At 41.7% G+C, this 16,883-nt stretch overlaps 1 protein-coding gene across 2 annotated transcripts in view; it reads left to right on the forward strand.

The window, feature by feature from the left end:
- Positions 1–223: 223 nt before the first annotated feature.
- Positions 224–16,883, forward strand: part of ZNF330 (zinc finger protein 330) — a 26,069-nt gene continuing 9,409 nt past the window's right edge. The window contains exons 1-7 of one of the 2 annotated variants that reach the window (XM_034771835.1): positions 224–700; positions 5,308–5,437; positions 5,717–5,736; positions 5,830–5,900; positions 10,637–10,716; positions 12,503–12,629; positions 14,394–14,498. In XM_034771835.1, the coding sequence (XP_034627726.1) occupies positions 5,318–5,437; positions 5,717–5,736; positions 5,830–5,900; positions 10,637–10,716; positions 12,503–12,629; positions 14,394–14,498 (523 nt within the window). In that variant the 5' untranslated portion in view covers positions 224–700; positions 5,308–5,317. The remainder of the gene's footprint in view (positions 701–5,307; positions 5,438–5,716; positions 5,737–5,829; positions 5,901–10,636; positions 10,717–12,502; positions 12,630–14,393; positions 14,499–16,883) is intronic. The other variant, XM_034771834.1, reaches the window with a different exon arrangement.

Consider the following 16,883-nt stretch of genomic DNA (forward strand, 5'->3'; position numbering starts at 1 on the left):
AAGTTCTTACTTCTGATTTTAACATGCACATATGCACAATAGGAGCCCAAACAGCTACTGGCTTTGCTCATATTTAAAGCTTATCTCATCACTAAAAAGCAAACATTACACAAACCCTGCAATCTAGTTTTATTTCCGGAGACAATGCTGACCAGAGACGATTGCTCAGATGCGGTTATTGGGCTCACAATGTGTCTATCTACATGCATTATTTTTGTATCCTATACATGATTTATTATTTATCCAGGACTTCGCAGACATACAGAAAACAGAGTCTCGGCTTAGAAGTTGGGCAAGATCAAGGGTCACGGTGGCCGTCAGCACCGGCCAACCTTGAGCACGCCTGGCTTTGTGCTGCCCCGCACGAGAAGGGACATTTTTAGACAGCGCTTTGCCCCCGGCCGCGTGTCCGCTCAAAGTTCAGCTTCCAAGGTGCCCGTGCGCCCTGCAGAGCGATACTGCTCTCGGGCGGCCACACTAGCTCTGGAGACCCTGGCACCGGGGAAAGGATCCGGGATCCAGCCGCCGCCGCCCGGAACCTCCGAGGCTGCACAGCGAGCGGCTGTGTGTGAAGCCGAGAGCGGCTAAGGAGGGACCGGTTCCGGCTTCCGCACACTCACTCACCGCAGAGGAGAAGCCGGGCGGCTGCCGGAGGAGCTGGGCCAGGTGAGAGGCAGTGCGACGCTGGGGGTGGAAGGAGGTTTGTAGGCACCGGTTGCCAGCTGTGCCTGGTTCTGGATCAGCAGGGGTGGAAAAGAATGGTGGGCTCTTCAGCGTTCTATTTCTGTCCTAACGTTCGGGGGCGGGGGGGGGGAGAGACCCTCAGGCTGCTCCCCCCGTAGGCGGTGGGAGAGACCCTCGAGCTCTACGGTAGGCGATGGCAACCCCTCGGGAGTGAGCCCCTGGTGTAGTGCCGGGGCTTATCAGCAGCCACCTCCATTCTCATTGGTTTGTCCAGTACTCAGGTTGACTATGTCTGGGACCTTGTGCGCCCCTGGCCCCGCGGGGGGGATGAAGCTAGAGGCGGACGATGTTCTGTAATATTTGCTTTTAGTACTTTAAACCACGGCCCGACTCCAAGAGATCGTCACTGTTTGAGGACTTTGCTTTTGGGAATGCCTGGCAGGCTGGATCCAAGAATCCCGCTGTGATCTGTGTTAGGGCCATTGGCATGAGGTCCTGCTTGATCTCTTCTTCTGGAAACAAGGTTACCTGAAGGGTGATTTAGGCCCCTCTCTTACTTAGAGTCCATTAAAACATAAAATCTGCCCTGGTTCTCAGTTATTTCCAAAAACATTAAAAGTTATTTATTTTAGCACCTGCAATGTATGCTGGACATTAAACAACATACCCAGGTTTACAGTTTAAAGACTTACAATACTAGATATTTTGTATGAGTGGTGAAAGGTTTCCAGTACTTCTAGAAAACATGGCTATTTCTAAATCCTGCTAGTAGCAGCTACAGCTTTAGGAACTCTGTTGAAGTTTAACCAGCAAGAGTTTCCAGGATGATTGACGGCAGCTTTCAAAGATGTTGCTAATATTCTGGCATAGATGAAATGTCAAGCCTAAAATAATCAGGAACAAAAATATGCTGCATTTTTGTTAGATGGAATATTAGTAACATAAATCAAGCCATAAAACTACTTGAATGTCTGCCTCAAATAGTTACCTGCTATTTTGATTAAATAACAGTACAGAAAAGGTGGGAGCGGTAGAGAATTTTCTTTATTGATAATTAATTGCTGTGTACTGTGGTGAAATTGGCAGCCAGTGCCAGTACAAGAGGTGTGCCATTCATTTTAAAGGGGAGGCAGCAGGTAATTTGGCTGGTGTTTACAGGGCTCTTGGGAGTCTTGCCTGAGTAAAACTTAAAGGATTCGGCCTATAAAGAGCAAGACATCCAAGAAATAAAATTGGTAGGACATTACATGTTTTGTGACTAGAGAGTATAGCTAGTGTGGTAGTTAAATAATAAATGCACAGTCATTGTATTGAATAATATAAATACCAAATGATGTTAATACAGTGGAAACATTTAAAATAAAAATGTCATATCGAGTCTGTTCAAAGTGATTAATAGACACCTTGATCAAATACTCCTTATAATAAAGGTTCTGGTGTGCTTTTCAGTTGCCTTCTCTGTATGGGGCATCCTACTGATGTGCATGTATAAATTGTCATGCATATGAATCTGGGTAATAAAGACAGCCTACTCCAAATGTTCACATTTGAACTCATTAACTATGAAAACATTGATTTCTCTTGTGGGGGAAGCACGCTTTTATTTCTCAGTAACTCAGATGTGCAATTTGTTACAGCTACCCATTATAGCCATAACAATATCATGGGTTAACATTACTGTAAAGTCACTCAGGCCAATATGGAATTAACAGTGAGGGGAAATAGCAATTAGAGAATGGCACCAGGAGCTAGGTTTCCTGCATTCTGCTTCCCGATGTTACATATTTCCTGTATATTTTTGGCAATACATTTAACCTCGCTGAGTCTCATCTTATCCTTCTGTAAAATGAGGGTAATACCTACCTCATAGGAATGTTGAGGATTAATTAATGGTTGTAAAGTATTTTGAGATCCTCATTTGAAAAGAACGATGTGTGTGCAAAGTGTTATTATTTATTGCATAGTGTTTGAATGGGTTGTTTGATATGGGATCTTTATTAAAAGAAATTTTAATTTTTTATTTTTAGTGCAGCTTTCTTTAAATTCACATCTTAAGCATTTGTCGCCATCTGTGCAGTTGTTTTTGAAATGTGAAGTTTTTCATTAAAATTGCCATTTCAGTGCCTCAGAATGTGAAATCAACAATGACAAGGTTATGTATAAATAGTAAACATTAAAGTTCTTATTGTTAAATCAGTATTAAAGTAGCATGTAAATTAGTTTACAATCTGATATTGCGCTCTGAGCATCATAAATGTAACACTCCAGAATAATGACAGTTGCCAGCAGGAAGCTCAGCAATGCAATTTTGAATACAAAATATGACACTCTAATACAATTTAAACCTCGTGTGAAATGCTAAGAGGTGAACAAACTGACTTATGTGGGTTATCAAAAAGCAAATTGTAATATCTGGACTAGACAATATATTGCTTTCTCTATTAGAGGGGAAGATAGGTATTTTTTCCCCCTTAGGAAACAACATTTTCCTTTAGAAGTTACTAAATTCTTTAGCCCTCTACACAGAAATTTGTGGTAACACTCTCCTAGAGCCTTTTCTTCAACAGAATAACTGTTTTGTCAAATAAGCTCTTTTGGTTTGTTTTTTCCTTTTTTTGAGTGAAATTTGAGATACGGATTCACACCTTGAGATATCAGAAGCCATTGGTGATGGGTTTATTTCTGTTTCAGGGCTGTGATCCTGCAGTTCATAGTACACAGGTGTAGCAGTGTAGCCACGCTAAACCCTAATGATAGAAGTAGAGAAAGGGAACAGGAAAGTATGTTTATGGGTTCACATAACACAAGAATTAGGGGTCATCCTATGAAGTTAATAGGCAGCAGGTTTAAAACAAAAGGAAGTACTTCTTCACTCAATGCACAGTCAACCTGTGGAACTCATTGCCAGGGGATGTTGTGAAGACCAAAAGTATAACTGGGTTCAGAAAAGAATAACATAATTTCACGGAGAATAAGTCCACCAATGGCTATTAGCCAAGATGGTCAGGGATGCAACCCTATGCTCTGGATGTCCCCAGTGCCTGGTCTGCACTAGAAAATTAGGTCAGTTTAACTATGTCAGTTGGGTCTGAAAATCCACACCCTGAGTGGCATTCTTAAGCTGACCTAAGTTTGTGTGTAGACAGTGCTAGGTTGATGGAAGACTTCTTCTGTCAACCTAGCTACTACCCCGGAGGGAGACAGATTACCTACGCCCATGGGAGAACCCTTTCTGTCCGTGTAGAAGATAGTATCTTCGCTGAAGCGCAGCAGCAACACAGCTTCACTGGTGTATTTTAAGATTAGGCTATGTCTATGGTACCAGTTTCTGCGCTAAAACTTTTGTCGTTCGGGGTGTGTGGAAAAACACCCCCCTGAGCGACGAAAGTTTTAGCGCTGAAAAGCGGCAGTATAGGCAGTGTGGCTCCTGGCGATATAGCTACTACCGCTTGTTCGGGGTGTTTTTTGTTTTTTTTAATCGCCGTGAGAGCTCTCCCACGTCACAGCGCTGACATGGCCGCAGTGTAATGTGGGCAGTGTAGACATACCCTTAAACAAGCTCTTGACTGCCAGAAGCTGGGACTGGACGACAAGGGATGGATCACTCAATAATTGCCTGTTCTGTTCATTCACTCTGAAGCATCTAGCACAGTGGTTCTCAAACTTTTGTACTGGTGACCCCTTTCACAGAGCAAGCCTCTGAGTGCGACCCCTTTTGTAAATTAAAAACACGTTTAAATATATTTAATACCATTATCAATGCTGGAGGCAAAGCGGGGTTTGGGGTGGAGGCTGACAACTCATGACCTCCCCATTTAATAACCTCAGCACCCCAGGAGGGTTCCCGATCCCCAGTTTGAGAACCCCGATCTAGCACCAGCCTCTGTTGGAAGACAGGATACTGGGCTAGATGGAACATAGGTCTGACTCAGCATGGTCATTATTATAATCAAGTCACATCTCTCTAATTAGTTGTGGCACCTTAGAGACTAACAAATTTAAATCTCTCTAATTGTTTGGTAAGTGTTAAGTTTGGATTGCTGCAATACTCTGACTTTTGCCGTTGAAGAACAGTGCTCTTTGACTTAATTAACCAGATTGTGTCTAGATTTGAGGGAAGAGAGAGAGGTGAAAGAAAGAAAATAAACTTCATATGTGATTAGAGTGACCAGATGTCCCGATTTTATAGGGACAGTCCCAATCTTTGGGTCTTTTTCTTATATAGGCTCCTATTACCCACCATCCCCTGTCCCAATTTTTCACACTTGCTGTCTGGTCACCCTATGTGTGATCCATTAGTAAGACATGTGGGGAAATTAAAGCAACAACAAAAAACATCACCACTACCTTACAGATGGATTATATTGCCAAGCACAGAGTTCAGTACAGAGTAACTCCATTCAAGTCATTGGGACTACAGCTAATTCATGTTTTTGGGATTGGGCCCTTAACTTACATTCAAAGATGAAGGGGTTGAGCTTTCAGAGAAAGGAATGAGTGGAAGTAGATGATGCTAATATAATAGTACTGGCCTTTACAGGTCATGAACACAAAGGACTAATTAATGCTTCCATACATGTAAAACATTTGTGTGTCTGTATTGTTTTTTGTTGTTTCTGACAGAAAGTGAAAAATGCCTAAAAAGAAGACAGGTGCACGCAAGAAGGCCGAGAATCGTCGAGAACGTGAAAAGCAGATAAGAGCTTCAAGGGGCAACATAGATTTAGCTAAACATCCTTGTAATGCTTCAATGGTAAAATAACCAAAACTACCTATGATATCAATTTTTAAATTTCTGTGAAACCACTGATATAGTTACATTGGCTGCATTAAATTAGAAAGTTATTCTTTATACTTATATGATAATTTATTTATATCATGAGCTTTGGATTTAAAGAAGCATTTGAGTGTTTCAATATAAATATATATCTAATGGTTACCTAATCATAAATTATATCAGAATCATTACAAAAGCTGTACACTGACTGTTTTACATGAGGAAAAATAACTATCTATAATTTGCATTTCACAGGAATGTGATAAATGCCAAAGGTAAATATACTTGTTTTTCTTCAGCATTTTAACTTATTTTTACTTTTAAAGATTTTGTTTAATGCTTTGTTTTGATTTTTTTCATATGACAAGACGACAGAAGAATAGAGCCTTCTGCTACTTTTGTAGTTCTGTTCAAAAATTGCCTATTTGTGCACACTGTGGTAAGTGTAACTGACAAAGGAAAATACACTTTCCCCCCCTTACACTGCATTCCCTTTGTGTTCTTATATAAAGTCTCAGTATTTTAACTAGGTCTGTCTAGAAGCTGATCATCAGCTGGTGTAAATTCATGGGGCTATGCCAATTTGCCCAGCTGAGAATTTGCCCCTTGAGGCCTGATTGTGCAAACTCTTGTGCACATGAATAGTCTCACTGACCCCAAAAGGGTTTTGGCCGTTTATTTGTGTGATTTTATTGTTTAAAAAACATGTTTAGCTATTTGTTATGACTGAGAGTGTTCTACATTCTGGCTCTCCCTTTGAATAAATGGCTGTGGGATTGCTTGATGCTGAGAGCGAAGTTAAAAAGGCTGCCAAAATGCTGCTCTTTTAATTAGGAAATATTGCAGCTTTTAGCACAATGTTATTACCACTGCTTATTAGTATAAATTAAATCAGTGATAAATTGTTTGCTTTGTATGTGTATATTGTATAACTTGTTACCACAGTACTTACGTGCATTAAAGGTCTGCTCCAAAGCCCTTTCAACTCAGTGGAAAGACTTCCACTGGCAGCAGGGGGCTTTAGATCAGGTACTAAATCTTATTTGCATTGGTGCTTGCTTAAAAGGGGAGGTAAAGAGGGGCTAAATATGACGTATACTTTGAAATGAATTGTGTTGCTTTCCTGGTTTAACAGGAATTTATTCATGTATTTTTTACATATTTTCTACTTGCCATAAAGCATGTTGGTGATTTGTGGTTTGATTTTCAGAGGTATTGACCACCTGCAGTTCCTGTTGACTTCATGGGAAGCTGCAGATGCTGAGCATTTCTGAAAAACTAGGCCATTAGTGTGTAATACTATTCCACTGTATATCATAATTCATAAACCTTCTTTCTGTCACTAGAGACTACACTAAAGTAGTGAAAGTTCATTTTCTGCTCTTCTAGTATATTACACATCTTTTAAAAGATTTGAGTCTTGCTGAATTTGTCTATCTTGATGTGTAAAATGTTTACAGAGAGAAGAAAGTGTTCCTAAAAGTATCTTACAAAAAAGATGTAAGCTTCCGAGATTTCCTAGTAAAGACAATCAGAATTGTTTGGTACTTGTATCATAGGGTGAGCTGCTAGTGATTATTGTATTTAGGCTGCCTAAAATTTTCCATTAAAACATTCTAAGCTTCCATTTTTTAAGAAGTTCTAACACTTTCATTGTCTGTAGTGGGCCTCTGAAATTAGGTAGGAACAAAGCTCGAGGGCTAGAAGCATGCCTTTTGCTTTCTTGTCCCATGAAATTCTCCTGAGTTATAAAGCTGTTAAAAAATGTTCTCCCCTTTAGGTGTACCATGTAGGGCACCAGCTCCCCCAAAGTTCTGAAAGGGGACAGAGAGCCATGCTGATGAGACCCGAGCCACCCTTCCATTCCCAGCACATAACTCCAGCAGTCTTTCCCCACCCTTCCTGACATTAGCTAATGTAGATTTTCATGCAGCTAAAGTACTATAAGCACCTGCTGATGCTGCATAGAGGGTTTAGTTTACAGTTCCACGTGGTAGAATTTTTAATACTTTTCCTAATTTTTCCTTAAAAAAAAAATTGCATACCATGAAAGCTGGGTTAAAAGAACATTACTAAGGTTGCAAAGTCAAACACTCAAAAGCTAGGAAATGCAAGATTTGCAGTTGCCTGTGCAATATCCATTTAACCCTTTTGTGTATATATATTATGATAGTCTTTAGATACATGATCACACATTACTTTTTCCAGACCTGGCCTCATCCAGTGCACAAGGTGGACACACAAGGGGGCAGAATTAAGGTTGCAGAGGTAACTCTAAATGTGGCATTTCTTAACTTGAAGAACATAAGAGCTGCCATAATGGGTCAGAATATAGTCCATCTTGCCTGCTATCCTGTCTCTGATAGTGGCCATATCAGAGCTTCAGGGGATAGTACAGGAAAGGGCAATTATGTAATGATACACCACTGTCTTCCATTCCCAGCTCCTGGTAGTCAGAGGTTTAGGGTCGCCCTGGGGATGAGATTGTGTCCCTAGCCATTTTGGCTAATAGCCATTAATGAACCTATCCTCCATGAACTTATCCAGTTCCTTTTTGAACAGTTATACTTTTGGCCATCACAATATCATGTTAGTTGTGCACGGTGCGAAATAGTACTTCCCCTTGTTTGCTGTCTGCTCATCGGGTAACACTGGTTTTTGTATTGTGGGAAAGGGTAAATAACACTTTTATATTCACTTTTCCCACACCATTCATGATTTTATAATTTCTATCATATTCCTCCCTTAGTCATCTCCTTTCCAAGCTGAACAGCCGTAATCTTTTTAGTCTCTCCTTGTACGGAAGCCATTCCGTACCCTGAATCATCTTTGTTGCTCTTCTCTTAACCTTTTCCAGTTCCATTATATCTATTTTGAGATGGGACAATCAGAACTGAACATGGATGCACCATGGATTTACATGGTGGTATTATGATATTTTCTGTTTTATTTTTTATCCCATTTCCAAATAGTTCCTAACATATTGCTAAGCCTTGTTGACTGCTGCTGCCGATTGAGTGGAGGTTTTCAGAGAACTCTCCACCACATTTCCATAATAATGTTCTTGGGTGGCAAGACGAAATTTAGAATCTGTCAATGTATATGTAGAGTTTTATTTTTTCACTTGTGCATTACTTTGCACTTATCAACGTTGAATTACATCTGCCATTTTGTTGCCCAGTTTTGTGAGAACTCTCTAACTCCTCACAGTCTGCTTTGGCTCAGCTCTTTTGAATAATTTTGCATTGTCTACAAACTTTGCCACTTCACTGTTAACCTCCTTTTCCAGAACATTAGTGAACATTGAACAGCACAGGTCCCAATACAGATCCTTGGGGGACCCTGCTGTTCATTTCTCTCCATTATGAAAACTGACCATTTATTCCTATCCTTTGTTTCTTGTCTTTCAACGAGTGACTGATCCGTGAAAAGACCATTCCTCTTATGCCATGGCTATATAGTTTCCTTAAAGAGCTTTTTGGTGAGGGACCTTGTTAAAGGCTTTCTGAAAATCCAAGTACACTATATCAATTGGATCACCCTTATCCACATGCTTTTTGACTCTTTCAAAGAATTCTAATAGATTAATGAGGCACAACTTCCCTTTACAAAAGCTCTGTTGACTTTTCCCTAACAAATCATGTTTATCTCTGTGTCTGATAATTTTGTTCTTCACTATAGTTTCTACCAATACACCAGTACAGAAATGAGTCTTACCAGTCTGTAATTGCCAGCATCGCCTCTGGAGCACTTTTAAAAAATTGGCATTCATTAGTTAATTTCCAGTTATCTGGACCAGAGACTGACTTTAGTGATAGGTTACATAGTACAATTAGTAGTTCTCAAAATTTCATATTTGAGTTCCTTCAGAACTCTTAGGTGACCAGCGTCTGGTTGTGGTGACTTATTACTGTGTAGGGTATCAATTTGTTCTAATTGGGGACAGTACGTCAGATTTATGCCCCAAAAGAATAGCTCTGATGTGGGTATCTTCCCCAAATCTTCTCCAGTGAAAACTGCTGCAGTGAATTCATTTAGCTTCTCTACAATGGCCTTGATGTCCCTGAATGCTCCTTTTACACTTTTGTTATCTGTGGTTCCATTCCCTGGGTTTCCGGCTTCTGATGTACTTAAAAAAGAAAAAAAGTACTGTTAGTTTTTGTGTCTTTACCAAGTTGCTTCTCAAATTTTTTCTAGGTCTGCCTAATTATACTTCTATGTTTTACTTGCCAGAGTTTGTGCTCCTTCCTATTTTCCACATTAGGATTTGACTTCCAGATTTTAAAGAATTCCCCACCCGACCCCCTCAATGGCCTCCATTAGTCTGAAGTTTAGCTACAGTGGTATTCTTTTGGTCTTCCTCCTGTCTTTTTTGATTAGGGGTATACATTTAGTCTGAGCCTCTGTTATGGTGTTTTTAAGTAGTCTTCATGATGCTTGAAGGTACACCTCTACCCCAATATAACGCTGTCCTTGGGAGCCAAAAAATCTTACGGCGTTATAGGTGAAACCACGTTATATCGAACTTGCTTTGATCTGCCGGAGCATGCAGCCCCGCCCCCCCACAGCGCTGCTTTACTGCGTTATATCCGAATTCATGTTATATCAGGGTAGAGGTGTATTTTAATCTTTGTGAGGGCTCTTTTTGATTTTCATCTAACTAGCATCCTCATTCTTTTGTAGTCCTTTTTTAAAAAGTTAAATGTTACTGTGCTGGCATGTTTTGGTATTTTCCCACTACAAGGGTGCTAAATGTAATTATATTATGGTCACTATTACTGAATGGTAAAAATGTTGATTGTTTGACTCTGCAATCTAAATAATGTTTTTAATTTTGTGTGTGATTTTTTTGATGTGTGAAGTGCTGACAGAGTACTCAGCAGGCTACAAAACACATAGTAAGACATGGGCCCAGCCCTACAGAATTTACAATCTCAGAAGTAAGGTGAGAAAGATTTAGGCCTAAATGGATAAGAAAAATAATTAATCGTTTGTTCTGGAGGATCAGAAAGGGAGGTGTGATAGCGTGTTGCATGTTGTTTGGTTGCATTTTTGTGTGTGCGTTTTATATACTTAAGTAACTGCTTACATTCCCTATTTTTCACTGCTGTTACGTTGTCATTCACTCAAAACTGTTTTGACTCTAAATAATTTGTTGTTGTTTTGGATTAATAGGGAAAACAAAATGTATGATGAAGTCTTCAGACTGTGTTATAAAACATGCTGGTGTGTACAGTACTGGCCTTGCAATGGTGGTATGTATGTAAAAGCATGTTGTCTTTCGGAGAATTCTTCAAATATTCTATGGTTTGTCTTACACAGAAGGTCAGACTAGATCAGTGGTTCTCAACCAGGGGAGCGCGAGCAGGTTTTAGGGGGGCTTCCAAGCAGGTCCAGCATTAGACTCATTGAGGCCCAGGGCATAAAGCCAAAGCCCCACCACATGGGTCTGAAGCCCAGGTCCCTGAGCCCCACCACCTGGGGCGGAAGTTGAAGCCTGAGCAATGCATCTTCATGGGGGCCCCAGGCAATTGTCCTGCTTCCTACCCCCTACGGCCGACTCTGGCTTTTATATGTAGAAAACCAATTATTGCAGCACAGGTGGGCCGTGGAGTTTTTATAGCATGAGGGGCTGTTGGAAAGACAAAGGTTGAGAACCTCTCGACCAGATGATCAGAATGGTCCCTTCGGGTCTTGGACTGTGTGAATTGGGCTTTTATTTTTTATAGAATAATATCAGACTAAACCTCAGAATATTATTATTCTCAGTACACTGTAACAAAATACATCTCCATAGGACTACAAAGCTAAATTAACACTTTAAACGCAGATCCCGCAAACTCTTATGCACTTAAGTATCTTTACATACATACCTGAGTAGCCCCCAATGAGATCTCTATTAAAATGGTGTAAATCTAGATTAATGCCATTGAAGCTAATGGAATTATGTAGATTTTTAGAATGCAGTCACTGAGAACTATGTTTAAACCATAAATAATTTTATTTACAGTGATTGTTCTGTAGATCAGTAACTTATTTTCCTTTTTCATCCCTTATATAGTTAAGTGATAAGTCCCTTTGAAATACCAAAAGTATTATTTGTAAATGTGAATATTGCCAAAGAAATTCTTAAAAATTTAAAATTTAGGGAGATGGGGCTCCTGTGTGGAAAATTTATGTAAATATATGCCTGCAGCTGCCTCCGCTAGGTAGTGGACTGTTTGCAATAACAAAATCATTCTGTGCCTTAAAATGCAACAGATTTTTCATTGAATCTTAACACTGTGGGCCTGATTCTCCACTCCAGTATGTCAGTTTTATGTTGATGTAACTCCATTAAATCCCTATGCATACAGTATATTGTGAAGTTGCTGTCATATGTGAGGTAGGAAATCTTCTGTCTGTCAAATATTAAAATTGAAGTTTGAGGTTTGTAGTCTTGTAACTTTAACTGTAAAATTAAATTGGTTATAAACTGATTACTTAATTTTTGCCTTACCTTTCTTATGTTATATGACCTTTACTGTCTTAAGAGGTCAGAGTTCTAGTGTAGAGTTTGTTATAAAATCTAAATAGTTGATTTAAGCTGTAAGAATAGCTTGAGTGGTTTTTGATTTGATAAACTGTATTTTTGCCAGAGCATTATCTCATATATGTCAACAAGGCTGAAAGATCATATCCATAAATTATAGGGGAGAAAGCTATTTTTCATGCATAAGATTCAAGACATTAATGGAAAAAATAAAACAGCAAAACCAAAGCACAGTTGATTAGATTAAGTCCTGCAGAAGTGAATGCCTAGAACATGAGCTGAATATTGAAAGGAGTTGATTAGAATCTGGATACATTTCTATCTACTGGGTGTAAAGGTGAAAGGGGTAATATGCCTTACCTTCACCTCCCCTCAAACCACATGCCCCTAAAGTGGAATGAGCCCACTGATAGCCCGAGTGGATACATGGGCACATTCTAGAGTACAGAAGCAGAATTTCTCTTTAGATATGATAGATGTTCCAAGATGATGTCTTTCTGTGTTTGCAGGGTGCAATCTGTGATTTCTGTGAAGCTTGGGTCTGCCATGGTAGGAAGTGTCTCAGCACACATGCTTGTATCTGCCCTCTTGCAGATGCAGAATGCATTGAGTGTGAAAGAAGTGTCTGGGATCACGGTAAGTTGTTTAAGATTGAAGGAAAGAAAACTCATTTTTTGCATATAGTGTCTAGGGTTACCATACGTCTGGATTTTCCCGGACATGTCTGGCTTTTTGGGCCTCAAATCCCCGTCTGGGGGTAAATCCCAAAAAGACGGACATGTCTGGGAAAATAGGGAGGAAGGGAGGGACTGGCGGTGCTCGGCCCGGCTGCCTGGCCGGGGCCGGCGATGCAGTGCCGGGGGCCAGGGCTGGGCGGTGCTCGGCCGGCGGTGCCGGGCTGGGCAGTGCTCGGCCCGGGGCCTGGGGGCTGGAGCTGGCGGTGCTGGGCCGGAGGCCGGCACCCCAGGGCCCAAGCCAAGCCAGGCGGGAGACGCCGGGGCCAGAGCCTCTTGGCCTGGGCCGGCCGGCCGCCAAAGGGAGCCGCTCGGCCAGGGGGGCTGGACTGGGCCATGCCCCCCAACCCCAGCTTGCATGCTGCTTCAGGATTCCCGCGAATCAAATGTTTGCCGTAACCAGGGGAGAGGGGGGGGGGAACGAAGCATCCAGGGGAGGGGGCGGAGTTGGGGCGGGGCCGGGAAGGGACAGGGCTGGGGCGGAGCCGGGGCTGGGGCCCATGGAGTGTCCTCTTTTCGGACACTTAAAATATGGTAACCCTAATAGTGTCTAGACAGTGGTTCTCAACCAGGGGTCCGGGGCCCCCTGAGGGGGCTATGAACAGGTTTCATGGGGGATGCCAAGCAGGGCCAGCATTAGACTTACTGGGGCCCCGGGTAGAAAGCTGAAGCCCAGGGCCCTGAGTCCTGCCACCTGAAGTTGAAGCCTGAACAATGTAGCTTCCCGAGGGCCCCTGTGACATGGGGCCCCAGGCAGTTGTCTGGCTTGCTACCCCCTAATGCCGGCCCTGGCTTTTATATGCAGATAACCAGTTATTGTGGCACAGGTGGGCCATGGAGTTTTTAATAGCATGTTTGGGGGGCCTCAAAGAAAAAGGTTGAGAACCCTTGGTCTAGAGTATTGTAACACTCAACACTTAATGTCGCATTTTACATCTTCAAAGCACACCTGGAAGCTTACTAAGCATCATCCCCATTTTACAATGGGGAAATGGAGACAGAATTTAAATTACGTGCCCAACAGCATATAGGTAATCTGTCTAAAATGGGATTACAACTCAGGAGTATTTATGTAATCTACTTAGGCATTTATACTGCATTCATCACTTTAGTGTTGAGAGCCTTATGTCATATCACTCCAATAGGTTGTGTAAACACTGGCTGTCTCTTTGGTATTCTTGCTCCTTTCCTTGCACTAGAAGAGGTGTTTTGTTTCTTTTGATACCCAGCTCCTTGATCAAACTACACTAGTCTCCAATTGTGGAGTTCCTATTGTGTATTTCAACCAAATTTATATTTTGGAGAGGGGATGGTAAGCATGGAAAAGGGATATTTTGGCCCAAATGTCCTAACATGATCTCTTTCAGCCATAATCAAATCAAAATATTATAAGAATAAAATGACCAGTAGTGTTCCTTGGTTCACTTTTATGCTATCCTGTGTCATTATAATGTGTAGTATATTTCAGAGTAATGCCAGATGGACAATGTTTAATTTAGGATTTTCTTCTTAAGTGTTTTGTGACAGAAGGGAAAATTTATTCTTAGTCAAACCCATGTAAAGCAGCCTAAATTGCATGAGTTAAAAAAAACAAAAACAAAAACAAAAAACCCTCTTTTCAACCCATGCTTGCTCTTTTTTCTATTTGTCTTGATAAATCTTGTAGGAGGCAGAATATTCAGCTGCTCTTTTTGTCATAATTTCCTCTGCGAAGATGATCAGTTTGAGCATCAAGCCAGCTGCCAAGTTTTGGAGGCAGAGACATTTAAATGTAAGTTATCCACTTAAAACCCCTTTCACCAATGTTAAGCAGATTCACTTCTTCCTACTGTGTAATAATACCTGCTTAGGTGGTGAAAAATGGCCTGGTATTTCATTTGTCCAGTGTGATTATCCCAGCTGGTTAGGCAACAGGAGTTTTTCTTGTTGGTCCCTTAGAAATAATGTTGGCTCTGTCTAGCATGGCTGCACTTCCCCAGATTCCTTGTGGTTCAGCTGGAACTCCTTGAATAGAAGACAGGAGTTTTTGGTCAATGTGGGTTAGCATCTGAAGAAGTGAGTTTTGAGGAGGGACTTGAATCATGCACTTGGCCTATTGTGTAGAATACAACACAGATGAAGGCACGAAGAGGAATGCGAGAAGGATGCAGAAGGTGTGGAGAAGTTTTTTTTATCCAAAGTCCATGGGCTTTGGATCAGGGCCTATAAATATAGATAGAGAGAGCAAAGGGTCTCTCTCTTTCTCTCTATGTATAGAGCAAAGGGTCAGCATTCATATTTTAACAGCATATACTTTAATACATAGATCAAAGAACAGGAAACTACAAGCTATCAAATTTTGATTACCATAGGGGGTCTGGTACAGCCATAAAATCATGTGGGCAAAACTTAAAAACCTCAGATGGACTTGAAACCTTACAGGAACAGAGGAATTGTAATATCAGATCAGGCTGGTGGTCTAGCTAGTCCAGTATCCAACCATAGCCAATTCCAACTGTTTCAGAGGAAGATGGGGGGAAAAAAAAAAACTGGTAGTAGGCATGTATGAAACATACTGTCCATAGGATAATTTTCTTCTTGTTAATTAGGGGATAGCTTATGCCCAACACATGAGGGTTTATACTGCTTTCAAAACTTAGTTGTGTTTGGTTTTGTGCCTTTTTTTTTTTTAAATCCTTGCTATCCTGACTACACGTTCTTGTTGTCCATATAAATGCCCAGTCCTTTTATGAATCTACTAAGCTCTTGGCCTCAATAGTAGCTCATGATTCAAAATATTCCTGTTTTAAATTTTATAATCTATTTTTCTAAGTCTCCCCTCTCCTTTTCATCTCTCATTCCTTTTTTCCCCCTGCCAACTGTTGCCTGAGCCTTGATTAGCTCCCCTTTATGTACTGCCAGAATGCCTTCCTGTGAGGCACCATTGGAGCAGCAACTGCTGCTCAAAAGGGATAATTTCCTCTTGATGGGTTGACTCTTAATTCACAGCTGTGATGTTACAGTGAGTGAAGAAGTTACTTTACAAGGTTTACGCTATGTTTAACATTCTACAGTGCAAGGTAGTCCTAGTAGAGAGATGGACTGTGTGAGATAGTTTTATATTAAATTTAAATATTGTCAAACAGATATGGCCAATCCCACTCTAGCTACAAAAAAGTGTTTTATTTCATAAGTTTGAAATATAAAATGTAGCTGTAAAAAAACCCAAAACACATTTAAAAGTGCAGACTACCTCATGGGAATACTTTAATGTACTAATTAATATTCACAGTGTCTTTGAATATGACAGATCCCCCACCTCTGCTCAGCTTCTGCAAAAGGAAGAATCCCTACTGTTCATTTCTGAAGCTTTAAAAGCTTGTTCTCACGGTTGGATGAGAGTGAGATGGCGGTTTGGTTATAAACAATGCACATGATAAAATATTTGTAAAGATTCAAAACAAGCTGTGCATGGTCATGCATTCTTTATCCAACAAGCCTCATTAAGGTATAAAATCCTATTTCATTTCATTTACAGTACTCCCTCTTGTGGAGATAAAAATAAAATGAAAATATTAAGGCAACCTCGATTTTATAAACACCATCTAGGGTGACCAGACGTCCTGATATTATCGGGACAGTCCTGATTTTAGGGGACTTGTCCCACGTCCCTACCTTACATTGGTCAGGACGTCTGGTCACCCTATATGAGGGGGACCATGGCAAGCCGGCGCTGCCGGCGCCACTCACCTTCCCTCCCTGGGCCCTGGGGCAGCGCGCAGCTGAGCTCCCGGCGCGGCAGCGCCAGCTCACGGGGCCTCCCGTCTGGCCGGCAGGAGCCTGCAGAGCGCAGCCCTGCCCCTGCCCACAGAGAGGCAGCGAGGAGGTCTCGTTCCCCTGCGTACTGCAGCGGGGCGGGAAGGGGCCAGAGGGACTAGTAGGGACCAGCCTGCTGGATGCTTCCTGGGAGCCGCTCCAGGTATGCACTGCTGGGCTCACCTGGCCCTCTGGCAGGTCCCTCTGGGGGGCTCCCCCCAGACCCACTGCCCTCAGGCCCCACCCTGACCCTGTTCCCTCAGCCTCCCCCACAGTCCCCCGTGCCCCCCCAACCTCAATCCACTGCCCTCAGTCCCCCTGACCCTGTTCCCTCAGCCTCCCCCGCAGTGTCCCCCCTGTT

Source organism: Trachemys scripta, chromosome 5, assembly GCF_013100865.1.
Source record: "Trachemys scripta elegans isolate TJP31775 chromosome 5, CAS_Tse_1.0, whole genome shotgun sequence".
Taxonomy (NCBI): domain Eukaryota; kingdom Metazoa; phylum Chordata; order Testudines; family Emydidae; genus Trachemys; species Trachemys scripta.